The sequence below is a fragment of the Hoplias malabaricus genome, chromosome 11 (assembly GCF_029633855.1).
Source record: "Hoplias malabaricus isolate fHopMal1 chromosome 11, fHopMal1.hap1, whole genome shotgun sequence".
Classification (NCBI taxonomy): domain Eukaryota; kingdom Metazoa; phylum Chordata; class Actinopteri; order Characiformes; family Erythrinidae; genus Hoplias; species Hoplias malabaricus.
This window is the reverse complement of record NC_089810.1, coordinates 28271537-28299509: the sequence shown is the minus strand read 5'-3', so window position 1 is coordinate 28299509 and position 27973 is coordinate 28271537. Positions and strand designations below refer to the sequence as shown.

At 39.0% G+C, this 27973-nt stretch overlaps 1 protein-coding gene across 1 annotated transcript in view; it reads right to left on the bottom strand.

Annotated features, from left to right (window-relative positions):
- Window positions 1–27973, bottom strand: part of plch1 (phospholipase C, eta 1) — a 140177-nt gene that overhangs the window by 43729 nt on the left and 68475 nt on the right. The window contains exons 3-9 of the mRNA XM_066685305.1: window positions 18057–18203; window positions 15226–15469; window positions 8610–8739; window positions 4626–4796; window positions 3395–3488; window positions 1044–1247; window positions 637–757 (exon numbers count right to left, since the gene is read on the bottom strand). Coding sequence (XP_066541402.1) covers window positions 637–757; window positions 1044–1247; window positions 3395–3488; window positions 4626–4796; window positions 8610–8739; window positions 15226–15469; window positions 18057–18203 — 1111 coding nt within the window. The remainder of the gene's footprint in view (window positions 1–636; window positions 758–1043; window positions 1248–3394; window positions 3489–4625; window positions 4797–8609; window positions 8740–15225; window positions 15470–18056; window positions 18204–27973) is intronic.

The following is a 27973-nucleotide window of genomic DNA, read 5'->3' as shown; positions in this document are numbered from 1 at the left end:
AGTTTTACTGGTTAATAAATAATGATTTTAAATAATGTGTGCTGTTGATTTAACAAATTCATGCAATCAAGGAGAATCTGAAAAAAACATTTTCTTCAAATTCACTCTAACCTACTACTTTATAGAAGTAAAAGTGTATCCTATATTTCTTATTTGTATTTACTATGATTATATATGACTTTATACAAGCCCCACGCTCACTGAGAAGGCATTTGTTAAAATGTATATAATTACCTTAGGTGCCTAAGACTTCTGCACACTATACTTAAATTTCTGTAAAACTGGCTGTAGCTGGAAGAACATTTGTCTGAACAAAAACAGCTTCAATATAAACAGAAGAAAACAGCAGTGACAAAGGTTCATATTGTAGCTCATGCTATTGGCTGTGGCCACTTAATGTCTAATGCATAATTAAGAGTTATTACCATACACATAACCATCAATTCCAAACATAACTGGGAAGCTACCATGGCTTTTCTTAAATTCCAGCATTCACACACATAAACACCATTCTCCTTCATGTAGACGCCTCAGCAAAAGCAGCTCGGCTGTTTGAGATTAAGGAGGGAAATTAATTTGCAAACTAATGACTCATTTGATTCAAGAGTCAAGAATCTTAATGACAGCTGTACGTACTCATTGTTTGCAAAGGCGTATTTGTTGATGGTCTCCACCACAGACTTGAAGGTGATTTTGGAAGTGAGTGTGTATCCATGCTGGACCATGGGTTCACCATCAGGACCATCCCAACAGTCCACTGCACACACAGAAACACAAACATGATCAATTGTAGTTAATACTATTATAATTACCATGAAATTACAATTATATTATATAGATGTATTATAATTTTTATGTAATATAACATAAGAACATATAATTACAATAATTACTATTGACGCTTATTATAATATACCTGTATAACAATATACCTTAAAAAAATACTGGCTTCAAAAGTTGGGCATCTTATAATCAGTAAAAAGTTACATTATTTTTGATTTTTTATTATTATTATAACTATGCAAGGATCAGTTTCTTCATACCCTCAACGCAGCGGCAGCCAGCCTGCAAGACCCAGGCATACATGTCTGTCTTGGAGTGGGACAGTAGCTGGTCTCCTGTCAGATATGTATTATGTGAGGAAGCAATGAAGTAATTACACAGAGGCTGGTCCATGTCCTGATTAACCTCATTGTGCAGAGGATTAAAAACATCACACGCTGGACTCCGCATGAAATTTGTGAAACCTGGACAGAGCATGAGGGGGTAAGGGAAGTGGAGAGAAGAGAAGAGAACAGAACAGAACAATGAGAAGTGAAGTGAGGAATATTTTAAATGGTACCCAAATAAACACATTGTGAATCACATATTTACAGACAGTACCATTTGAAGGATACAATTCCTGCAGGGTTTAGAAAGCCGCTGAAGACAATTAACTCTAAGATGTTCTCCATCCATAAAAAACTAACTCTCTCTGTGCAGCACTGTGTAAACTCTGTGATAATAATGTGTTAATGCAGTTTGGAATAAAGCAGGGTCTGAAAATGAATTTGCTCCACACCCAGCTAATGTTCCTCTGATCCTGATAGTGACAGCCGCTGATGACCCACTCTTAAACTGGCACTGATTGACATTCACTTTGACATGCAGTTTTTTGTTTGTAGGTCTTTAGATTATAATTCTCTAGCTGGCAGTTAAGATGATGATTTGACCAGTGGTCAATGAGTAGTTAATCCGATGAAGACACATAGTATCTAGGAGTAATGAAAGGCTTAGTTTTTATGTTATTGTTGTGAAAACGTGAAGAGATGGAGATTCCAATGAAAAATTCTGTAAAACAATTAAATTCATTGGTTCTCTTTGTGACAGCTGAAGAATTTTTGCTTCATGTTGAAATGTTTTTCTGTAGCATGATTGGTTCATATATGAATCACAGTGTAGGAAATTTTATCGATTAAATCACCAAAGAGCATACTGAAAAATACAAAGCTGAACTTTCGACATTAAATGCTATAGCGGTTATACCATTTAAGGTGGAAAAATAAAATTTGAGCAAAAGTTGACGAATAGTGAACCAAATTAATCTTCATGTTAACACTAAAGACTAGAGAATATGTGCGGCATTAAAAGAATAACATTTGATTTTATTATTTTTTTTTATTTTATTTTAATCAGGATGTAGTAATGTTGTGCTGAATGTTGTGTGGCCATTGTTGTATGTATGTTTTGTGGCCATCTGTGCGATGCTGTTCATGTCTGTGCATTTGAGGACATTTCCAGTGTTAAAATATTTGTTTGTTGGTGAGAATAAACAGTGTTTATGTAATGAATAGGGTACTGCATCAGTTTCAAATTTATTCAAAGCTTTTGAACGTTACCCAGTGACCCAAACTGTTAGAAAAGGATTACTGTGTTTCAAATTGTATAGGGTGGGCCATTTATATGGATACGCCTTAATAAAATGGGAATTGTTGGTGATATTAACTTCCTGTTTGTGGCACATTAGTATAAGGGAGGGGGAAAACATTTCAAGATGGGTGGTGACCATGGCAACCATTTTGAAGTCGGCAATTTTGGATCCAACTTTTGTTTTTTCAATGGGAAGAGGGCCATGTGACACATCAAACTTATTGGGAATTTCACAAGAAAAACAATGGTGCTTGGTTTTAACGTAACTTTGTTCTTTCATGAGTTATTTACAAGTTTATCGCAGAGGTTAACACGTGAGGAGCGAATAGAAATTGTGTTGATGTCTGTTGAACGCAGTAACTGGGTCATTGCAGCAGATTTCAATGAAGACACCCTACGAGACCATCCATCTCACATGCTACAGTTAGCAAACTGCTTGCCAAGTTTATACTGCTCCCATATACTAATGTGCCACAAACTGGAAGTTAATATCACCAACCATTCCCATTTTATTAAGGTGTATCCATATAAATGGCCCACCCTGTAGTTCCTGATCATCATTAACTCCTAATGAAGAAAATAGTAACATCCTGTTCATTAGTAATGAGTTATCATCTGTATCATTTTATGATGACTGTTCCTGATCATCATTAACTCCCAGTGAAAAAAAAAAATAAACGGCAGTTTGTTTTGCTGTGAGAACAGCAGTCCTTTAGAATTGTCAACTTACTGTCGTTCCCTTTACGGCCAAATGAAATTATTTCTGGAATAATACATCAAACACAAAATAATGTCCATTGTGACAGGCCTAGTGCTCACATAACATTAGAAATTCCACAGGGACACTACAAATTAGCAAATTCATAGTTTATATTATTCATGTGTGGATCATGTTGTATAGTCAAGTACCTCATTTCTGCTAATGAAAATCAGACAGAGAGCAGCAGAGTGAACAGAGAGATTTACAGGCAGACTAACAGCTCACCTTCAATTCCCAGAATTCCGTTCTGCTTGTTTTCTTCAGACACTTCAAACTTATCGATGATTTCCAGACAGTACTCTGTCGTCACATTGGACACCTGGAGGTTTAGATGGAGGACACAGACTGTAAGGGTCAGCAGACTTGAGTACATGAAATGATTCACAATTTCTTCCCTCAGACGGTCACCTTGTGTTATGGCCAAATATTTGCAGGCCACTGCTCATCCCATAGTCCTTCAGAAAGGAAAAGTAATTAATAGGGAGTTTGCCCCTCCCCACACCACCCCAATCCAACACCACTCCAACCCAACACCACCACCCCAACGCTACCCCCCCCCAAATCTACCCCACCCCATCTCACCCAGCTTTGGTGCAGTAGGGTTTAGGATAAATCTTGGAATTTTTGGTGAGGATTGGATACACTTAGTCACAAAAATGTTCTCTCTCTTTTTGTATCTATCTCCATCTCTCCTCTTTTTTTTCTCAGGGACAAAGAGAGGCTGTTTATAGATCAGCAGTCAGCCATTCTAAAGCCCTTTACAGAGACATTCTCTAACTGACCCTGTGTGCGGGACAGCCTGCTGTTGTCCAAAGCAATTGATTAAAGAAAACAAACCCTATTCTGCCCATTTAAGGTTTGTGGACACCTAGATTTTCTCTGCCCATCTAAAGTTTTTGGACAGCTAGCTTTACTCTGCCAATCTAAAGTTTGAAGACACCTATAGCTTTCCCAAAAACTGCCCAAGGCCTACTGTCAAACAGTGTCCCAGCTCAAAGACAAGCAACTGACTGCAGAGAGAGAAAGATGAAAGAGCAAGTGCTGTTAGCTCTCCAGCATTTCCAAGAAAGCAGAGCTTTTAAAGGGCTGCCAGTCAGGAGCAGAGAGCTGATCACCAGCCAGCAAGCCTCTGACAGTCTGACATTGCACATTAATAACACCCCACCCGAGCTCCAGACAGGGGGACTGAGAGATATCACATCAAATTTCCTTCATACGTTTCTTAAAACCTGCAGATTAAACAGCAAATAAAAACAAGCACTGAACAGTATCTGTGGAATGTCTGTGCAGCAATACTGAGTTTAGTTTATTATTCTAATAAAATAAGCAGGTCAGTTTCTGTAACCATCAAGGCTTTCAAAGCCTTCCAATGGCTGCATGATTTCTGAGACATAAAAATACATTTCTTAGTTTACTTTTAAACCATCCAATAAAATAAGAGATCAAATTCACTGACCTTCTGCTCCACTCGCAGAAAATTACCAAGCTCCTCTGCAGTCAGATGATCTTTCTTCTCACTGAAGCACATGAGCAGCAGGAAGAGGTCCCGCCTCATTGACATCATTTTGTAGAACACGCTAAACTCTTCAAAAGTTAGTGTCCCCTGCTGGTCATCTGTATCCGCTTCCTGTAACATCACACACAGTAGAAATGAATATATGCTTATTGTCAAAAAATCAATTGGACCCAGAAGGAAGTGTTGGATTGCAATTATATTCAGAAGGAAGGGATAGCTTACCAGGAACAATAAATGATTAAAAGTTTAGATTGGTACAGCCAAAATATATTGAGCTACACATACATATGTTTCTCTTAGTTTGGCACTTGGCACCATGCTTGCCAACACAACATGCCAGAGGTTTCAGCACAGAGATGTAGAGGTTCTGAATGGTTTACTGCAATAATCCATCCCATGCAACTTGAATACTCGTGAGAACAAACCGTTCATCTCCACACATGGATTTGTTGGTCGCCTCCACCAAGACAAAAGTGGGATTCCTCACTGCAGATGACCCTGCCATTGTGAGACTCTCTGGCATGGCACTATTTCAGTCTTTGTCACTGCGTGAAGGGCGTTGTAACAGTCTGCATGCGTATCATCCAACATCATGTAGCTGTCTGCCAATGAAGCTGACGCTACCAGGATGACACATGGAGGGCATACCTGATGTTGAACTCTTCTATCAACAGATGCTACCAACACAACAGCACGAGTCAGAATGGAATGTATGTACAACCGAATGACCTTATATACTGAGTCAGGTACAATAAATAAGTACTTCTCAAGTTTTGAAGTGCCAGATTCTATCAAAACCTTCTTGTCTAGTAATAAATATAAAAAGAAGCTGGGATTGACACGGTTTTGCCCTGTTTCATGTTTTCCTGCTTTGTTTTTGTTTCTTTGTGTCCCAAGTTCTTAGGAGCACATGGCTCTGTTTTTGTTTAGTCCTGGTCTCTGCCTTAGTCTCACCTTGTTATTAGTGTCTCCACCTGTGTCTCCTTTGTGGTCCTGCCCTCTCATTATCCATCCCAGGCATTTCTTGTCTGTGTTTTTGTATATAAGCTCCCCATTTCAGTGATGTCTTTGGTGGACATGTCATATCTTAGCGCTTGTGGTTCTTCTGTTGTTGCATGTGTTTCAAGGTCCTGGAGTTCACAGTGTGTATTCTGTTTGTCTTCCTTCGGTCTGCTCTTGATGCTCCTGTCCCAATTTCCAGGTCTTTACATATATTCTGCTCTTAGCCCCTATGTTCAGTGTTCAGCCCCTCTGCTCTGCAGTGTTTAGTCATTTAGTCTCATTTGTGCTCTCTTTCTCTCTGTCTCTGTTTCTCTCTCTCTCTCTCTTGTTCTTTGTTTCCCACTGATTGTATATTGTCAGTATTGTCCTTTAAGTCAGTTTTGTTAGCCTTGTAACTGTTTGCTATGGTCATTCTTAGTTCTTTTCAGTCTTGTTCGGTTTCCTTCTTTTTTAAATAAATACGGTGTTTCTCTTAATTTGTGCCCCCCTCCATAACAACCACCCCCCATTACAGGGATTTTAGCAAGGAATTTGCTGGGTTACTCAGCCAGGACTAATTGCTCCCTAGCAGCTCAATGCAGAGTTAAGCTTCCACTGTTTAAAAAACCAACCAAACAAACAAACAAAAAAACATCCTCACCAGACCCACAGATGACCTCTGCCATTATCAGCAAAGATTTGTCTGGTTATTTGAGGATGATAAACTTAGCGTTGGGCAGGACACACACTGCGGTTTATCCCGACCTCAAATCGAGACAGACCGCCAGCAGAGCGGTCAAAAAAGTTGTTTGTCCTAATAAAACAAAAGATCTGAGACAAAAATACAGTTAAATCTACACTTCATTCACCAATTCATTCATGAAAAGACAAGAATTACTGAACAAATGCCAAAGCAATTGTTGTGGGCAATGCATAATATCACCCCATTAATCTTCCAAATAACCAGTGTATTTATGAAACAAGCAGAAGTGTCTTATACTCTCGCATTTGAGAAATAGTCTTAGTTGAAATGACAGAATAATTAAATATTGGAATAATGGAATAATGGAATATAGTTTTGACCACTCTGTTAATAAACGGGTGGTACAAATAGCCATTTGTAGAATCTCCACACTAAAGTAGAGATCACATTTTTTCTTAATCCATCTCACAATGGCTCGTAAAATGATGCCATCAAATTTTGCAGATGTACAAATGTTCATTGGATTGGTGGCTGACAAAAAAGCTCCAGTAAGAGCTCAACTGTGCAACAAGGAATGAAAAAACTGTATTGATCTGTCTGAACACATGTACAGAGCTGTGGTGGGTCCCAAAAAAAAAAAAAAACATGTGAAAACACAATAAGTAAACAATATTTAGTAGCTACAATTAGAAGGTACTAGCTACAAAAACATCAGCAGAGCCAAGTTGAGTAGGTAACATTCAATGTTCAGAAAGAACAGCTGATAGTGGCATGAGGAAATATCAAAGACAAAAACAGAAATGGCCAAAGAAAACATGACAATGAATTTTATATCAACTGTGACATAAACCCAAAATGTTACCCCTCCAAACCAACATAGGTAGTTGTCTCCTGAGTTTTTAGCCCAATTTATGATTCTGTGTCGACCCTATGGCGTAGGGATCAGTTAGATGTGTGCTGTAAGATGTAGGTTCATCACAGCCTGATTTGCACCTCTTTAGAAATATAACTAACTATGCGTCATATCGATGCAGACAAGACTGTGATTGGTCCGCAGTCAGACAAACATGGATCAGGTTGAACTGAGGAAGTCCAGCCTACAGAGACTGCAGACAGCATCCATAGCCAGAGATTTCCTCAAACATTGGTTTGAACATCACAGAATTAATAAAGAGGTTAAACTAAGGAAAAATACGCCTCAGGGAAAAAAAGAAATTGCAAAAGAAGCTGGAACACATGGGAAAAATATGCCTACCCTCCTCCAAAAGGAGGGTAGGCGCGTCTCAAATACGCACAACAGTTATAAAAAGTCTGCCTTTATTACGTGCTTTTGGAGAAGAACCCTGAGGTTTGCTTGTTTTACCGCTCCAAATGTATCCTTCGGTCTCCTGGCAATGGGGCCGAGGAGAGAGCTGTGCAGAGCCGGGAGATTTGTTCTACAATTTTACCCACACATAAACCAAAAGGAATGGCAGATATTCATAATGTTGTGGAGTAAAAAGTACAATATCTGGCTTTGAAATGTAGTAGAGTTAAAGTAAAAATTGCCCAAAATAAAAATATTTCAGTAAAGTACAGACACACCAAAAAACTACTTAAGTAGAATAACAAATTACATTTACTTTGTTAGTCCCCTCCAGGGTGTGTTCCCACCTTGCACCCAATGATTCCAGGTAGGCTCTGGACCCACCGCGACCCTGAACTGGATAAGCGGTTACATATAATGAATGAGTGAATTAATATTTACTTTGTTACTGTCTAAAACTGAACTAAAATTTCATGTGAGTGAAAAAATGTACCACATATATTAAGTTCAGAAAAAGAGCACACCCATCTTAAGAAATGGTTAGGATTCATAGTTATTTTACAATTACTTAGCAAGGCCCAATCCACTGGTGGATGTCACTAAATATATTCAGACTCTGTATGTAACGAAAGAAGAATCAAAGAAAGCATGCTGTAAACTGCTGTGGGCAGAGCCATGACAGTATATTCCCAATGCAAACTGAGCTGCAAAGTAGAATATGATGTCTATCATTTAAAAAATATCTTAAAACAAAAGTCTAGAGTTGAATTTGAGGAATGAGATTTTTTCCAGAACTCAGTTACTGTATGGCTCCAACCTGAGGTGCTCTAAAAAAGTGCAGTGTGTTCCTCTACCAAAAACTTCAGCAAGAGTGACTGACATCTGTTTATAAAGTTTTTTGTATTTCCCTTAAAATCAGTTTCCCCTCACTCACCTGGAACATCTGCTTCACTTTGCGTCGAGGCAGGTTGACATTCAACTTGTGCAGCAGCTGGTAAATCTCGTCAATGTTCAGGAGCCCATCCCCATTCTTATCAGCTTCCTCAAATGTCTGCTTCAACCATGTCCACTCAGAATTAAGGAAATTAATTATTTTCAGCTGTTCAGAGTTTTGAAAATTATTATTTTAAAATATATTTTACACTTCAGCATCTAATTGTAAGACATCTACCACAATTATCTGTTATAAACAGTTTTTTATGCTTTACTACAATCTAATCAAATATAATTATTAAATAAGTTACTTTCTTCATTTTATACACTGGTATATTTATTTTCATCCTATCATTAGTCCCCAATTTCACACCATAAGCTGAAATCCCCCAACTAGTATGATGCCTCCAATACTTGCCACAACCACACGAGATAAATGATGTTGTTCTTACTATAAAACAAGACTGTACACAGAAGAATAACTTTTCATCCAGTTGAAATCATAATAGCATCTCTTACTTGCAAACTATAATGTGGAAATATTTGAGGAATTTATAAGGTCTCTCTATTTCCTTCAAAGATACATGAGTTGGAAATTATTAACAACAATTCACAGTATATTTTTTTATCATTGTGCTGTGTCAAAAGTAAAGCTGCTTTGGAATATTCAAACACCCAAAACCTATTATGTGGATAAGTGTCCGATAATGGGCCTCATGTAGCAAACAACTGGAGTTGTTACAATTTCTTAATGCGCAGTGACCATAAAAGTCTGGCCTACTGCCTCCTGACATTAGCATTATATTAGCATTCTGTGGTTTAAGCTGGGTGTGCAGTTTCTGTGCTATACGATGAGCTCATCTTCTTCATTCTCTAATACAGAAAGCACTTAATGGCCACAAGAACAGTCCCACTGCTACCAGAGCCAGGGTGCAGTTTGAAACACTTAGTGAATATGAATGTGTGTGTGTGTGTGTGTGTGTAGCAACAATAGCAACATATCTAATGCCTAAAATCCATGTTTTGATGTCTCAATGACCTTGCATGCACTTCAAGCCCTTGAATACTGAGTATTCTTAAATCTGATGGGCTATACAGGTGTGTAGTTAGCTACCAAAACAAGCAACAGCACTAATATGTATATGTTTATTATAATGACAGACAACAATTAAATTGATTTAATTATATGGTACAATACGCTGGCATGTTTTGGCCATTATGGTCAACCCTAGCAGGTTCAAAGCTTTTTTTTTTTATCGTTACACTTATATAGCGCCTTTCTAGACACCCAAGGACGCTTTACAATCTACACTGCTCAGAACGCTCAATTCACACACACACACTGGCGAGAAGCGGCAGCCAAACGCGCACAGAGTACTCTCAACCAGAAACGACCGTCCACCTGGAGGACTGCATCGGGCACTAGGATTTCACCCAGGACAGAGCGCCAATCCATATCTGGGCACACACACATTCACACTCATTAACTCACAAACCAGGACAGATATTACAGAAGCCAATTCACCTACCCTCCATGTTTTTTGGACTGTGGGAGGAAACCGGAGCCCCCGGAGGAAACCCACGCAGACACGGGGAGAACATGGAAACTCCACCCAGATGGGACTTGAACCCAAGATCCCAGTGCTGGGAGGCGAACGTGCTAACCACCAAGCCAAGCCAGCTGTGCTATTTTGTTGAAATGTATGTGACTGTGTTGAATTAGCAGCTGAAACAGTGAGCCAGTTTGTGAGAAAGTATATGCTGTATGAGTGCATGTGTCTGGGAGAGTATCCAGGTGAAAGGTCACTTAAGGCAAATCTGGCTCCCCCAGCTGCAGAGACAAGAGAACAGACATTTTCAGCTGTGTCCAGATCACTGATCACTGACCAGACTACATTAAACTGAGGCTACAAGAAGTCAGCTATAATTGAGATCATGTTTGTTTTTGAGGTCAGTCTGAATTGTTGGATTATTGTTGTGTCTTTTGTTTAATGTATGTTTCACACTACTGTGCAAAACTCAAAAACCACATTCTCTTCATTTTATTTCCCAAAATTAACATTAAGAAAAATAATTTTCAAAAAATATTTTTAATTAGAACAGACCAGTTTCTCAACCAGGGTGCTGCAGCTTTGTCAGAGATGCAGTCAAAAATATTCTGACATTCCTAAAGCAAATATAAAACCAATACTTGTAAAAACATATCATGAAAATGCAGCTACGACAATTTCAATATTAAATTAGGAAAAGTGGCATGGCCTGAAAAAAAAAATGCAGCTCTGCTTAAATTAATTAGTCATGGGTGTTGGTTTGCATATGGACAGTGTTTTATGGTAACATGCGCCTCTCATTCTTCCAGGCTTGTGTCATTGTTTGTGACTGGGGGAATCCTAGATAACACGGAAACCAGCTATAACTAAATTGGGGAGAACACTCGGAAAAATTTAAAATTACATGTTGTTGTGTATAAGGGTTAAAGGAAGGTCAGAAACTACAGACAAAATGTTTATATAATGAGGACTGGACTCACAACTGGGTTTTCCTGGAACTATTATCACACTCTTTACGGCTTTATACATAATCTCACTGTTTTTATGCTAAAGTACATGTGCCTGTGAATGAATGTGTGGTTTACGTTAAGCCGGTTGGTTTAGGTCAAGGTTTATGTCATTTGTGCATAGTGCTCGAAATGACCCAGAAATATAGACTATATTAATCACTTTTGTTTTTTGAAGACACATTAGAGGGATTAGTACACTTTACTGTATATCTAAAGTTCTTATTTCTGTCTTTGAGTATCTCTCTCCCTCTCTCTCTCTCAGTTAGTTCTGTATAGCTGAGGAACTGCTCATGTGAGATAAGCCTCTTTTTTGTCTGGAAGGAAAAGGGCGGGGGGCATACAATTTATTGTAGCTCTACAACATTTTCAACCAGTGGCTTAGGTAAAAGTGGGTACACAGTTTATCGCCTCACTCGTACTCCAGCTCAGAGTCCGATTCAAAGGAACGTGCACATAATATTAAAAAAGATTTCGCACTTAAAGAATTAACAGTGGCAAGTTGGTGGGCTTTGGTCCTGTGTGGGTGGGCCCAGATCCACCTGGTGCTGACTTGGAGTCAGAAACATCCAAGAATAAAGTCAGAATATTTCAGGAAGTATTCCAAAGTATTCTGAGTCTTTTGGGCACTATTGGCTGAGCAGGACAGTGGGTTCGTATTGTGAGTGGATACAGCAAACAAAGCCAAAATACATTTTATTTTGAACCAAACAATTCAATTGATCTTCAGTGTTACAATTACTTTTTCAAGAATGTTCACAATAAAAATTCCATCTATTTACAACTTTGTGTGTGTGTGTGTGTGTGTGTGTGTGTATGTTTATATTGGCTATCAGACAAATGTAGAGATTTATATACATATTAAAACGGGATGACTTCAAATTTTGCATACTTTTAAAAGGTACTGTGATTGAAAGAATGTTGAACAATGCTGGATTTTTGCACTTAAATAAAGACAGGAAAGAGTCAAAACAAGTGAAGAGACAGGAGAATTTTTCCTCTAAAGCAGGATTATTTGAATACATCGACAACGTGGAATGTTGTAGAGATAACTACCATGAATAATAACTCCCAATAACTACCTGGAAACAAGACTACCAATAATGTTCCTATCAGACATACAGGTCTACACTCCCTTCAGATCTGAAAATATAGACCAGTGTGTGGGTCCACCCTTACTCTGTGAGAATAAAACAACATTATGGGTCTGAAAGAAGATGGAGCTACCAAGGTGTTACTGAGAACAGCAAATAGACACAAAAAATGGTTTCAGGAAATTATATGTCCAGTAAAGTTTTATGAACTTGCTTAAACTGTGAGCAGCAGAATGTTTAACTAACTTCTACAGCTGAACTTTAGAGGTGGTAGATTTTTTCAGGTGAAAAACTGAAATCAAACCTCCTGAAGAGAATAGAAGCTATAATACATTTGTTTTTGTATTTATCAGTTAAGTGTGTGTGTGTGTGTGTTTGTGGTGTGTGTGTGTTTGTCATTCTTTGCCCCCTAACAAAAAGGCTGTGGTGCTTCTAGCTCAGTGTCAGCCTCCATCAGCCATCAAAGGTGGAGTCATCCTGGGACCTGCTCTCTGCAGCTCTACAGCATATGGGTATGTGTGTGTATGTATGTGTGTACGCATGAGTATACAGGAAGTGTGTCATAGATGATGCTAAGTGTGTCAACAGGCGTATGGTGTGTGCCTTGTTTAACAAATTCATGCGCACTCAGTTCATGAGTCACAACAAAAGAGAAGAAAGAGGAGAAGAGGAAAGAAAAGAAGATTGAACAATTTTGCCCCTGACTCTTCAAACTGTCAACTGAAATTTGAGGAGCTAGTTTTGGGTTGAGCCCAGATTTTTCAGAGCTACAGTCAGATTCAAACAGTACTGTTGTAGTGGATATGATGAATGTGTATTAATTTCTAATAAGAAATTGTGACTTTCTGAAGATGTGATTTTAAATACCCAAGCTTTCGCTAATTTTCAGAGACATCTCTAACCAAGATCGTAAGGTGAGATAAACCTCCAGAGCAGGCCCGTAAAACCCCCTCCAAAGACCCTTTTTTATGACCCCCAGGGTCAAGAAAAGAATGCAGAGAGACACAGAGACTCAATCTTGATTGAAACTCACAATGCCCTCTTTAAAGGACACCTTTTTAAAGACTGTTAACTCTAAAAAGACTCAAACATCCCAAAGATCTTACATGGACAACAAGTTGTATATGGGCACAACTGTTTGAAATTAATCCCGTTTTGACAATCAAAATAGGTGGAATTAATTTACATGTGTTAAAAGTCATTTTTGTTTATATGAATCTATGTAGAACCAAGGTAGTCACATACTATGTATTTAGTTGGTTAATAATTATATAGAACATGGTTGTCTTTTTCTTAATAATATTACTTTGTGTTAACATATAATCTTTTATATTGCAAAGTATTCACTCAGGGATGGTCAAGTCTTTGTCTTGTCAAGTGTCATAAATTCTATGTGATGCCACTCCCAAGGTACAGGAAACAATCAGGAGCAAGAAAAGCTCCAATTCTCCCTCATTGAGGATGAATCAGGTATTCAGGGCAGGTTTTCTAAACTCTGACACAAGCTTTTTCCAGCTTTTGAGGTTTTTGAGCTTTTCAAGCTTTTTATGCCTTTTAAGCTTTTTGAGCTTTTTGGGTTTCTGCCCCTTTTTCTCCGATGTTCGACTCTTCACTTCAAGGCTCCAGATACTTGAAGCGTTATATCTTTCAGCCTTTTTCAAGGCTAAAAGAGTAAAATGACCTGAGTTTTGGAAATGACTCTGCAGGCGTTAGACTCATGGCTTTCTTAAACAGTCTTGGACCTTTAAAGAGTGGTCCAGATAGAAACTACAGATTAAGAAAAGCCACACCCAGAGCATGAAGGCAACTTTAGACCGCTGACCCTCCAAACGACGACAAAACTATGAAGAGGACTGCTGCACGCACCCTCAGAATGACCTTCTGCGTCCGAAAGCCTCAGGAGAAAATGAACGCCCGCGGTTGCAACCTACAAGGCCTGCGTCTGCAATTCTCCAGGAAGTTGTGCCAGAAGGCACCGTCAGTGACCTGCTCCCCGTTCATCTCCGGATACGTAAGATCACATGGTTTCATGTCTCTCATGGCTCATGGGTTGGTACTGAAAGTTTGCTGGGATAAACAATAGCCTTTCTTAGGACAATAATTATCATAGAGAATTTCCCTCATATATTAATCTCCCTGTTCCCTCATCTAACTCTGTAATCCATTTCATTATATGAATGTCTAATTAATATTCATTATTTGATATTACAATTAATAAACCAGTTGTGTGATAAAACCAATCCTTGGTTATTTGTTTGTGTGTGCACCTTTCTTGCATGGAATTATAACTTCTAGTTCAGATTCCATTTCAGAGTCAAGAATCCACGGCGGGTCAATGAGCATAATTCATTAATAATAGTTAATTCTAGCTAATTCTGCTGTATAATATGTGAAGATGACCTACTTGTCTAAGCTAAAATTAAGACAGGTAAGGACACTACAAATTAGTCAATGGCTCCCAAACATGGAGCTTAGCAAAATGAATTAAATAATTAATTATTAATAAAATAATAATTAATTATCATTGACTCCGCTATGTAGTGCAAATGCCACCATGCATACAACTTCCATTACACTGTTTTCCTCCTGAGATGATCCTTCATAACTCCATCTTTGCCACACAGGCACATACAATCTCTTCTATCTGTTGGCTTTGATCTTTCTTTTTCCAAGTACTCTTCTGCTGTGACTCCCTGGTCTGCACCATTGTAATAACATATGATACATGTCAATGTATGTTAATTTTAAATATTTTACTCATAGTCACTGAAACAATTTGAGGAATCATGAAATTATACCCCAATAATGCAAAATGTGAACGTCAATGTTTTCCATAGCTGTGTAACTTTGCAATTAATTTCATGTTTACTACATTGTACAATCTATGAAATGACTGCAATAACTCTAGAAGGATTGAAAGGCTTACATCAATCAAAATCATTTTTCCATCAAGTTGTAAAGGATATTGGTCATGGGTTCTTTGTCTTTTGGCAAGTGAATCCTCATCACTGATGCCCGCCATCAGGTATCTGAGTCCGGTCACCCATGTCCGAGCCTCCTCACTATTGGATGTCACCAGGTCCAGAGACTCCATGTGGTTTCCGTGATAAACAGTGAAACAGCAGCTTGAGTCAAAATTCCCTTCGGCATGGCGATGGAAAATGTCAGACTGGCGACCTTCTGTGACCTTGTAGAGTGAGTCAATCGTGACTGTGAGGAAACACACAAAACCATGTCAAAATGATTCATTCATTCATTCATTGTCTGTAACTACTTATCCAGTTCAGGGTTGTGGGGGGTGCGCAGCCAACCCGGAATCACTGGATGCAAGGTGGGAACATACCCTGGAGGGGGTGCCAGTCCTTCACAGGGCAACACACACTCACACATACGGACACTCTTTGAGTTGCCAATCCACCTACCAACGTGTGTGTTTTGGACTGTGGCAGGAAACTGGAGCACCTGGAGGAAACCGACGTGGACACAGGGAGAACACACATGTCAAAATTATATAGATTTTTATTTTGTACTTATTATGAATAACTTTGGAAACACATGGTCATCTTGGAAGAAACATTTTTTTCACTCAAGACCATGGCTTCTGTCAAAACAATGACTTTTGACTTATCCCCTAACAATCTCCAAATAATTACTTACCACCTTAAACTTGATAAATAAATACCATCAATACAGTGCAACTTGACAGCTCAACATATTTGGAGTAGAATGCTAACTGCCCAGAACTGCTTTGCTAGCCAAAGGTCACCCGTGCTGGGGTGAGGGAGTACCATAACCACCAAAAGAGAATGGCTAATTGAACTCCAGGTCTCAGACAGCTGAGGCAACAACAAGGATTGAATTGATCTCCTGATGATAGGAACAATGCTTGGGCTGCAGAATAAACCAACATAATGCAAGAGCTTAGTGTAGACTCATTTGAGGGTCAAGTGTTTATTTATTTGTGTGCTAATGGCTAAGGGTGAATTGTCACTGAGATGTGCTGTCTTTAATTAACATATCAGCTTCTATGACTGGTAATAAACCAGAAACACACTCTGTATTCATGTATGTTTCTGCGTCAATTTTCTCTGAGACAAGAGTAGTGCCAGAGTAGTGAGATTTCCTCTCTATCAATCAATCAATCAATCAAATTTTATTTATATAGCACTTTTGACAACAAAAAGTCATCACAAAGCAGCTTTACAGAGATCCGGGTCCAAGCGTCCTATGAGCGAGCCAGGGGCATCAGTGGCAAGGAAAAACTCCCTCAGCACACGAGGAAAAAACCTTGGAAGGAACCAAGACTCATACGGGGAACCCATCCTCCTCGGGTCGACACCAGATACACAACAGGGAACAGAACAGAAGTAAAAGTGAACTGATGACAGATGAATGGGTTACAGTAATGTGAATGTAGTATATTAGTGATGTATGAGTCTGAGAAAGGAGGAGGTGATTGGTGATTCTGTGTGAGTTAAAAGTAGGTGCATAGTTAATTTGAGATATAACAGCATGGCCAAGCATGATAGTGTAGATGAGACAAGGCCAGGATCTTGTACAGGACACACAGGGGCTGGATGAGGGCAACACCTGGACAGGAGCAGGACATCTCAAAGCATGAGAGAGACAGAAGAAAGAAAACCAGACAAACGGAACAAATAAAAATACAGAGGTTAGTAGGTTCATGGTAAAGAACAGGCAAGAGAGCCCAGCGACAGACAGTGTGTTGGCGGTTACCAGAAAGCTAACTAAAAAAGCTGTAGCCATGGTAGTATGACAGGGTTAATCACATGATATGGACATGATACTTTATTTTCTAAATATAATCTTATCTAATCTCTCCATCAGTAGAAACGGAAAGTTCCAACAAATCTGAGCTATCAACAGGAAGTGTTCCTTCCAGACAAAATCTGCTCCATTTTTTTTAATTATGCAAACAGAGGCAAAAAAGAGGCTTATCTCACATGAGCAGTTCCCCAGCTATACAGAACTAACATCACTGAGAGAGAGAGAGGGAGAGAGATACTCAAAGACAGAAATAAGAACTTTAGATATACAGTAAAGTGTACTAATCCCTCTAATGTGTCTTCAAAAAACAAAAGTGATTAATATAGTCTATATTTCTGGGTCATTTCGAGCACTAACACATGACATAAACCTTGACCTAAACCAACCGGCTTAACGTAAACCACACATTCATTCACAGGCACATGTACTTTAGCGTAAAAACAGTGAGATTATGTATAAAGCCGTAAAGAGTGTGATAATAGTTCCAGGAAAACCCAGTTGTGAGTCCAGTCCTCATTACATAAACATTTTGTCTGTAGTTTCTGACCTTCCTTTAACCCTTATACACAACAACATGTAATTTTAAATTTTTCCGAGTGTTCTCCCCAATTTAGTTATAGCTGGTTTCCGTGTTATCTAGGATTCCCCCAGTCACAAACAATGACACAAGCCTGGAAGAATGAAAGGCGCATGTTACCATAAAACACTGTCCATATGCAAACCAACACCCATGACTACTAGACAGTCCAACACTCTCGGAGGAGAATGCTAACCGTCTAGATCTGCTATGTGGGTTAACACACACCCATGCTGGTAAGGATTGCCCTTATGATGAGGGGAGAAGGAGGGCCTTCCTATCCACCTGAAGAGCAAAGCTGTGCTCTCTTGACCGGGATTTAACTGGCAATAGACTCTAGACATCTATGGGTTACAGCCAGGGTGAATATGATGAACATGCCTTGATCCCAGTAATGTGTGAGTGTGTGTGTATGTGTGTGTGTGTGCTTACTCTTTGCTTTCTCGCTCTTGCGTGAAGGTCTCCAGCGGATACAGGAGCGATGCTCATCCAAGTAGAATAGGCGTACCAGGCCTTTGGAGCCATTCTTCAGCTTCACCATCTGAGTGCCTGACTGCATCACACTCATACATCGCTCAACTGTGAAGACAAACACACACACACACACACACACACACAGAGCTGTGTGTTGATGTTAAGTGACAACTAAGACAAAAATGAACATGGCTGTTTCTACCCGAACTGGAATTAGACACTAAAATAGTGGTGGTGATGGTGGTAGATATTTATGGGCAGATATTTTTGGCCAACAGCTTAATGGGCATTGCTGGGAAGTGGACAGATAGTAATTGGTCACATTCTGCAGCTTTAGACACATTCACTGGACAGAGCAGAGTACAGTTGGCTGATTTGATAATAATATTGTGGCAACGTTTTTTCTCATCAATTTGAATGCCCAGACATGAGCTAGGTCTCCTATTATAACAAGATGCTACCAGCTGGGAGGGTGATGGCTAGCACAGGAAAAGCTCCAACACATTATTTTATTATTAGATTTCAGAATTTACGAGTTCCAAGTACAAAATTTCAAGTGGAAAACGCCCAAACTTCAGGAGAGCCTTACAAACCAAGAGTCCAAGATGGCTGCCCGCACATAAACAGTGTGTAAAAGCAATAGTACACAGTTTATTAGTGTGTCTATCTATTAGTGTCTCAGTTAATCAGCCGTACACAGAGTAGTGATCCAATTGATCCAATTAGATGGGCAATTTGTCACATAATGCACTGTTATCAATTGCAATCACTAACAATGCTAACCAGAAACAAGCTAAAAACCTAGTGCATAGGGTTTTCTGAGTGTTTAACGAGAACACAGTGTACTCAGGTGTGCCATCATTCCCAGCTCTGATATCCGACTTATTAGATCAGTGGAATACAGCATTAATTGAGGCATCATCAGACACATGCTTGGAGGAAAATAATGCTTTCCAATGCTGTTTTATCAAATAAGAGACAGTCACATTGCTGTTCATGCATTGCTATCATGCTATTTGGTGGGACACTGAGGACCACCTTAGCCACTAAGAAGTGAGGAAAAATAAAAAATAAATAAAATATCAAAGAGTCGGTGCATATGTAACTTTGTTTGATTCTGTTTGTTTTTTTGTAGTTATGTTCCCTTTGTCATGTGATTCTCCTGTTCCTTTGTTCCCATGTGACCTTCTTGGTTAGGTAATTGATTGCCACTTGGCTCAGTATGGTCCGACACCACTGGCACGTCACAATGACATCATAGCTTTACAAGTGCGAAGCTGGTAAATGTTTCAGAGGCAACTGATGCAGTTGCTTTCCACAAGCTTTAGGAGCCCATAGACTGGGACCTTGAACTGGATAAGAGGTTACAGACCATAAATGAATGATGTATTTTATGTCATGTAACGCTCTGAGATCTGCCAGAGCTCACGTGGGTTGTAGGTGGCTACTGTCCTTGACAGCACTTTTCTACAAACCCCTCCCAATGGCAAAAGGTCACCCATGCTGCTAGCCCATGCCCTAGATTTATGGTTCTTTGTCATTTTATTTAGTCTTGTGTTTTTCTTGAATCTGTGCTTAATTTTGTGTTCTTTCATGTGTAGCTATGTTCCGCTTTTGTTTTCCTTATGTAAGATTTCATCTGTCTCAAGTCTAAGTTTTGTATCTTTCTTACCTTAGACTTTTCCTATGTTTTCCTCTGTCAACAGGCCTGTGACTTTAATACCAATATTTGGTTGTATGTCTGTTTCTGTCCTGTTTTTACTTTTGTTGTGCTGAGAATTAGTTCTTTATCTTCAGTGTCTTGCATAGTTCTTTGTTTGTAGTCTCTCAGAAGTTCACTTTAGTCTATAACTTTTAGTCTTCAGTCTCCCCAAATCTAGCATGTTCTCTGTATGTCTCTTTTAGTTTGTACTGTTTAAGCCTCTTCTGTATTTAGCCTTAATATTCTATAGTCTTGCCTCTTTTGCCTGTCCTTTTTCAGTCTTATCTAAGTTTATCTTTATTCATAGTTCTGTTTACTCTGTTCTCTGTCTCTTTTAGTGTCTTATTTTTATACAAATGTAACATTGTCGGCTCAGTTCTAGAAACAGCTAAGCTATAGTCTGAAACATGAAAATGTATATGACACAGCCAGCAAGGGGGGGAGCTGATTACAGAACGCCTGAGGGAACAATCAGGGACACAGAACCAACAGAATCATGCTGAAGTACAGAACTCAAGTAGAACATGAGGAGTTTTATTGTACAGCACCGTGAAGGGCTTCACTGATGCAACACTGCAGAACTCACTGCAACCTTGCTTCGCAGTCATGCTCATAACGGCAAATGATGGAGCATCTACTGGGAGAGAACAACACAAACCCTTACAAAAATAAATAAATAAATAAATAAATAAATAAATAAATAAAGTTAAGATGCTCTGCCTCTCAGTGAAAAGAGAGAGAGAGAGAGGGAGAGAGAGAGAGAGAGAGAGAGAGAGAGAGAGAGAGAGGCATCAAGTGAGAGAGTAGAATTACAGATGCTGGTCATAAAATTAGAATATCGTGAAAAAGTTGATTTATTTCAGTAATCCCATTCAAAAAGTGAAACTTGTATATTATACTTTATGTAGTTTATTTTTTTTAATTTGATGATTATAACTGACAACTAATGAGAACCCCAAATTCAGTATCTCAGACAATTAGAACATTACTTCATTACTTAACATTACTTACTTACTTAGAACAATACAAGTATGAACATGAAAAGTATGAGCCTGTACAGCACTCTATACTTAGCTGGGGCTCCTTTTGCCTGAATTACTGCATCAATGCGACATGGCATAGAGTCGATCAGTCTGTGGCCCTCTCCATAAAGTTGCATAAAATCAGCAGCAGGAAGCATTAAGTGCTCTAAAACCTCCTGGTAGACAACTGCTTTGACCTTGGATGTCAGAAAACACAGTGGACCAACACCAGCAGATGACATGTCACCCCAAACCATCACTGACTGTGGAAACTTTACACTAGACCTCAAGCAACGTGGATTCTGTGCCTCTCTTCTCTTCAGAGAACATAACTTTGGACCACTCAGCAGCAGTCCAGTGCTTTTTGTCTTTAGTCCAGGGGCAAGACGTTTCTGTTGCTGTCTCTTGTTCAAGAGTGGCTTGACACAAGGAATGCGACGCTGAAACCCATGTCTTGCCACATCTGTGTGGTGGTGGTTCTTGAAGCACTGACTCCAGCTACATTTTTGAATGGGTTTTGTTTCACAATCCTCTCCAGCACTTTTTTCTACCATATCTTTTCATTCCCTTTACCTCTCTATTAATGTGCTCTGTGAACTCCCAGCCTCTTTAGCAATGACTTCCCCATGATTGTGTAGCCTTTGCAGGTGTTTTGAGTTAATTAACTGATTACAGTGTGGCACCAGGTGTCTTCAATATTGAACCTTTTCACAATATTCAAATTTTCTGAGACACTGAATTTCATTAGTTGGTTTTCATTAGTTGTCAGTTATAATCAACAAATTAAAAAAATAAAAACTTGACATATATCAGTCTGTGTGTAATGAATGGGTAGAATATACAAGTTTCACTTTTTGAATGGAATTACTGAAATAAATCTACTTTTTTATGATATTCTAATTTTATGACCAGCACCTGTATATGAGATATACCTGAGAGACAGGGAGATAGATGGTAAGATAGAGAACCCTATAGGGTGAAAAAGACTAAGAGAGTGAGACTTAGATAGATAGATAGATAGATAGATAGAGAGAGAGAGAGAGAGAGAGAGAGAGAGTGTACTGATGTGTATGACCTTCTATATGTGAGCTTCATTTGAAGCACAGTTTGCCTGAAGTGTCTTCAGCAGAACTGAGCTAAAGAAGAGGACACTTCTGTGGGAGCCAAGTGGCTGTTTCTGTATGTGCTGCAGGACAAGCCCACAATCAATCTCTCACACGCAACAACCACAAACCCTCCAATTAATCCTGGACAATACAATCGTGATGAGAATGATCATAATCTAAGATTTCCTCAGTATAAATGATACACCTATCTTAACCATACTAAGACACAACCTAAGATCTTAAACCAACACACAGCAATGCAGCTCTCACGTCTAGTATTTTCTGGCACTTTTCCATATCATGGTACCTACACAACTCAGCTCTACCAATTAGGGACTAAAATGTTAAGTGTAAACCTTGCAGAGCATTGATTGGCCAGAGAAACTTGCCATTCACAATGAAATGCAGACATCCAGCACAAATTAGCCGTTTGCAAAATATCCAGCTAAAGTTGTGATCATGTTTGTTTTTATCCGACTCAGAACAGCAGCTCATAAAATTACGCAGTGGTCTTTTGAAGAGGTACAAAGGCTCCTTGGATTGGTGGTAGACGAAAGCATCCCATTAGTGCTGGATGGTGCCACAATGAATGAAAAAACAATACTGATCTTTCCAAACTCATGTGCAGCTAAGCCATTTTGAGTCCAAATAAACAAAAATTACCTGTGAATACACAGTTATTAAACAATGATTTACATTACCATGCAGTGGAAAAGCGCCGTTAAATAGTAGCAACCTTAAAATAAACTCAGTACAGTAAGTTGGAATGTGTGCCTTTTGAACTACCAGATAGACAGAATGAAGAAGTCTAGTCATTCATTCACAACATCACAAGATATCAGGTCATATATAAATGTTAGCATGCCATTTTTATGTGTTGGCAAGATTGGAGTGAAACCTCCACAAAATAGTCCAGGTTTCAACATATTATGTAGATTTTACAATGAGCATTAAGAATAGCACAGTATAATTAGTGATATGAAATGCCACGGTTAAATATTGATCATTATAGTGATATTTTCCATAGTGTACAATCCTAAACTTTTAGTGAAGAATCACATTGTTTTTGAAGCTGACATTTTAACATGAAAAACTACATAATTTTTCTTTTATAAAATATCAGTACATGCTTCAGCAACTAACCCATACACCCATTTTATTCAGGATGCAACATAAAAATAACACATAAAAGACCAGAATGAAAACCATTGTTCCTATTTAAAAGAAGCACCATTCAGTCAAAATTATTCTGATGTGGCAGAAAAACTGATTCCACAAAAGAGAATCTCAGATAAAAACACATTTACAGGACCAATCTACCATTTTAAGAAATGAAAACTTAAGTAATCCTTCCATAACACACAGCAATTTCGAACACGCAGCCAATACAATATGATACATACAAATCCTTGAAATACAGAACATTTACAGCAGCAGGAACTAACAGCGCTGTATAAGGATTAGTCTCACCATGATTTCTGTCTATTGCTGCTGTAGAAACATGTGCAAATAGTGGGTTTAGCGAGGAAGGATGATTATTGGTGGGTCTGCTCTAATGATTCATTATGGCATTAGACAACACATCCATCTGCCACTGCTTTGGGAGGGCTATACATCAGAATATTCTTTGTACAACCACTCTCATGAAAGGAGACAACAAAGGGGGTTCTACACCCCAGGGAAAATATCCTGGTCTAGAATGTTTACATTTTTTGGCAGTTCTTGAAATGTATAAGTGCACTGAAATGTTCATCAAGGAACTGAAAGACTGAAATGAAATTGATTTCATTTGGTGCATGTGTTTCTAACACATTCATTTACACATAAAAACAAAGGCATACTGTGGAATAAGACAGATGTGCATGTAGAAATATAGATGAATATCTCTGAGCATAAACACATACAAGGGTCTGGAAGCTGCACACAAGCAGAAAATGAAGACATAAAATTATTTTACATAAGTCTTTAAAGGAATGAAAGAGCAGGGAATTATCCATGCATGCACAAACACACACACACACACACACACACACACACACACACACACGTGCATGGTGCCAGACCTGGGAGCTGGTGAGGTTTTGCCACAGGCGCGAGAATATTGTTACACAACATCTAAAGAGGCACTCCCTCCATTCCCAGCACCCAGTGGGTGTGGGAACAAGCCCCAGGCTCTGATAACACCTCATAAGCCAACTCCAAAATAACACACACACACACACACACATATATATATATAAATATATAAATATATATATATATATATATATATATATATATATATATATATATATATATATACATATACATATATATATATATACACACCCACAAGCCCCCCACCCACTCCCCCAGTCCACCCACAAAAATAATGGGGAGATCTGATCGATAAGTAAAATGTGTAACACACCAGCAGCTGGATGAGTGATAATGCAGTGGACAAACAGCTGGAGTAAAGCTGTGGATCATCTGTTGCAGCTGTGCCATAATTTCAAACCCTGGTGCCAAAGTGTTAGTGTTTTCTACTAAATAACCCATAACAGTTAAAAGTCAAATTAATAATATCAAGGATTCATTTCCAGTATAAATTATTCTGAAATATCAATGAAACTGTAAATGTGTAACCTGACTAGCGCTGAAAATATAGTTCTTTTTTTTTTTTGCAAAGGCAATGTAGACGATTCTGGTTAACTGGTTAACTACTGTTCTCCCAACAAACAATCTGTGTTCATTCAAAAGCTCAGAATCTTTTAAGCTGGACAAGTATGTTTGAGGAAGAATCAGCTGTAGCTAGGTTGTGGCAGAAATGCATTTGCAACTTGAGCTGTTTAGTTTTATAGCACTTTTTCTTGTGTTAGTGGTCTCCCAAATTTGGAAGTTTGACCATATGTAATCTGTAGTAGTTAAAATAAGTAAATATAACACACAAATAGAGCAGAAATAGAGCACAATGTTCAGCTTTTTTTATGCTTTTCAATGTTCCAAAATCACTATGATGTCCAAACCTTGAGATGCTTAACCAGCGATGCACAAAGAGAAAGACTGAGCTATTACAAACGAAGACCCTTAGTTTTTAGTGAGGGATGTATATATACACCAGAGCTTTTTCCAGCATGCAAACTTACCAAAGCTCTAGCAAAAGAGAATGAGAAAATATTCTCAGAATTTTATAAAGTGTTTTTGATTAAAACCATCACATTTAAGGGTTTGGCGGCACGGTGGTGCAGCAGGCAGTGTCACAGGCACACAGCTCCAGGGACCTGGAGGTTGTGGGTTTCGAGTCTGTGCGTGACTGTCTGTGAGGAGAACACACGGGGAGAACACACCGCGTGGGTTTCCTCCTGGTGCTCCGGTTTCCTCCCACAGTTCAAACACACAAGTTGGTAGGTGGATTGGCGACTCAAAAGTGTCCGTAGGTGTGAGTGTGTGAGTGAATGTGTGAGTGTATGTGTTGCCCTGTGAAGGACTGGCGCCCCCTCCAGGGCGTGTTCTTGCCTTGTGCCCAATGATTCCAGGTAGGCTCTGGACCCTCCGCGACCCTGAACTGGATAAGGGTTACAGAAAATGAATGAATGAATGAATGAATGAATGAATGAATGAACATTTAAGGGTTCACTCATTGTCAACATCTGCGAAAAGAAAAGAGGTGTCATATTTGTGGATGGCACCGCATTTTGCACAGCTCATCATCAAATGCCTTTGCTTGAGAAAGAGAGGTGTACATACCTTGCTCAGAATAGAATATGTTCAATGTGCTCTGAAATTGATGCAAACAACTCTGTAGTGTTTTGTCTAATGGGTCTTCTTCTTATAAAAGAGGACAGCTACAGCATTTCCTTCTTCACCCAGCCACCCCACATTAATGTAAACACAAATAAATGAACAGAATAGAGTGGTGTGTGTGTGTTTGGGGGCTCGGACGCCACGTATGAGAACAGCGTGCTCCAATTCACACAGTCCAGATTTTCAGGCTTGAGCCCTTGGGGACTTGGATTTCATCTGGGTGCCCTTGTAAGGGATTATGGTTAAAAAATAACATAAAGAGGGCCATTGTCATCCTCCAGAATCTGACCGAGATTACCAGTCTCTGAACCATCCAGCATCAAGCACAGAACCCACCTCACACCCCTGTACCAATCACTTACTATTACATCCCCTCACCTGGTGGGAAATGACAAATAGATGGGAGTGAAGGGGATAAGAGAGAATGAAAGACAATGAAAGAAGCCTGGGACAATTAAAAGTGAGTGAGAGTGGGTTAGAGTGAGCGGGAGGGTGTTGTCTTTCATACATTTGTCTGTGTTAATTGGATTGTGGATTGGAGCCCAATCTGCATATGACTGATAGTGAAAGTGGGCCGAGGCTGGTTTGGGATGACCACTTTCTCAAAATTTCTTGCTCTCCCACTCTCTGCTTTTATATGTTTTTTACTCATTATATATATATTATTTTTTTTTTTTTGCGTGGAAGCTAAATTCTAGCAAATTTGCTAGCAGAAAACAAAATGTTTATTCTTAAATTTCCTTCCAAAATGAAAGGCTATGATCCACAGATGAACAAAGAAGCATGAGGACGAGGGAAGGGGGAGCAAAAGACAGACATGGTTTCCCCTTCAAATCTCAAAACATGGACTTATCTCTGTCTTTTAACATAACTATTCTCACAGAATCAGGCTACAGATCCAACCCCTGCTTACACACAGTACTAAGTTAATTAAATTGTTCTCAGCGAGAGTCTGGATGAGCGCTGTTTCTAATTGGATTTTCTCTAACTTATCTCCTTCCTCTCTGTGGCCCAGCATTAGTCTGAGCACATCTTTGATTCATAGTACAGCTCTGCTTTGTCCCAATTTCTACAGTTCTCCACTTTTCCTTATGTTTAACATCAAGTAGTTATTGCAGCAACAAAAGAGCAGTTTTTCTTGTGAGGCTTGAGCCTGTAGACACTCTTTACCAAGATGCTGGAGCAAGTGATCAAATCCCCCTGGAGCAATTACAGAAACATACACTACCTTGACTAATTTATTACAAACATTATTTTAAACATATATCCACAGACTATTGTCTGAGGTCAACATACAGGTGCAACGCAATAAATTAGAATATCATCAATATGTTAATTTATTTCAGTAATTCAGTTCAAAATGTGACACTCATATAGATTCATTACAAACAGAGTGATCTATTTCATACATTTATTTCTTTTAATGTTGATGATTATGGCTTATAGCCAATGAAAACTCAAAAGTAATTATCTCAGAAAGCTAGAATAATCTAGAAAGCTTGACTGATGTCCACAAAGTAGTCATTGACACCCTCCTGCTGTATTCTAGCCAATGAAGGTTGAGTGGAAGGAAAAAGTGTGGTAGAAAATGATGCACGAGCAACAGGGAAAACATCAGACTTGAAATGATTGTTAAGAAAAGGCCATTCAAAAATTTGGGGGAGATTCACAGCGTCTTAACCTGGGCCCAGTAGAAAAAGGACTGTTGCTCAGTGTCCAAAGTCTTGTTTTCAGATGAAAGTAAATTTTGCATTTCATTTGGAAATCAAGGTCCTAGAGTCTGGAGGAAGAGTGGAGAGACACACAATCCAAGCTGCTTGAGGTGAAATGTGAAGTTTCCACAATCAGTTATGGTTTAGGGAGTCATGTCATCTGCTGGTGTTGTTGCACTGTGTTATATCAAGTCCAATGTCAGCACGGCCATCTGCCCGGAAATTTTAAAGCACTTTTAGAGGACTTGCTACCTTTCCACACTAACAAAAGTACCAATACCTGGTTTAAAATAAACTGTGCTTGGCCAGCAAAAACACCTGCCCTAAAGCTATGGGGTATTGTCAAGAGGAAGATGCAGACCCAACAATGCAGATGAGCTGAAGGCCTCTATCAAAGCAAAGCTTTACCAATTTAAACATATGGGCAAAAATGGTTCTTTATGGAACCAAAAGTGGTTAATCTATGGCGTCGCTCAATAAATCTTTTGTAGCACCTTCATATTTAAGAATGTGGGGAGAACATTCTTGAACATTGTGAACAAGAGATCAA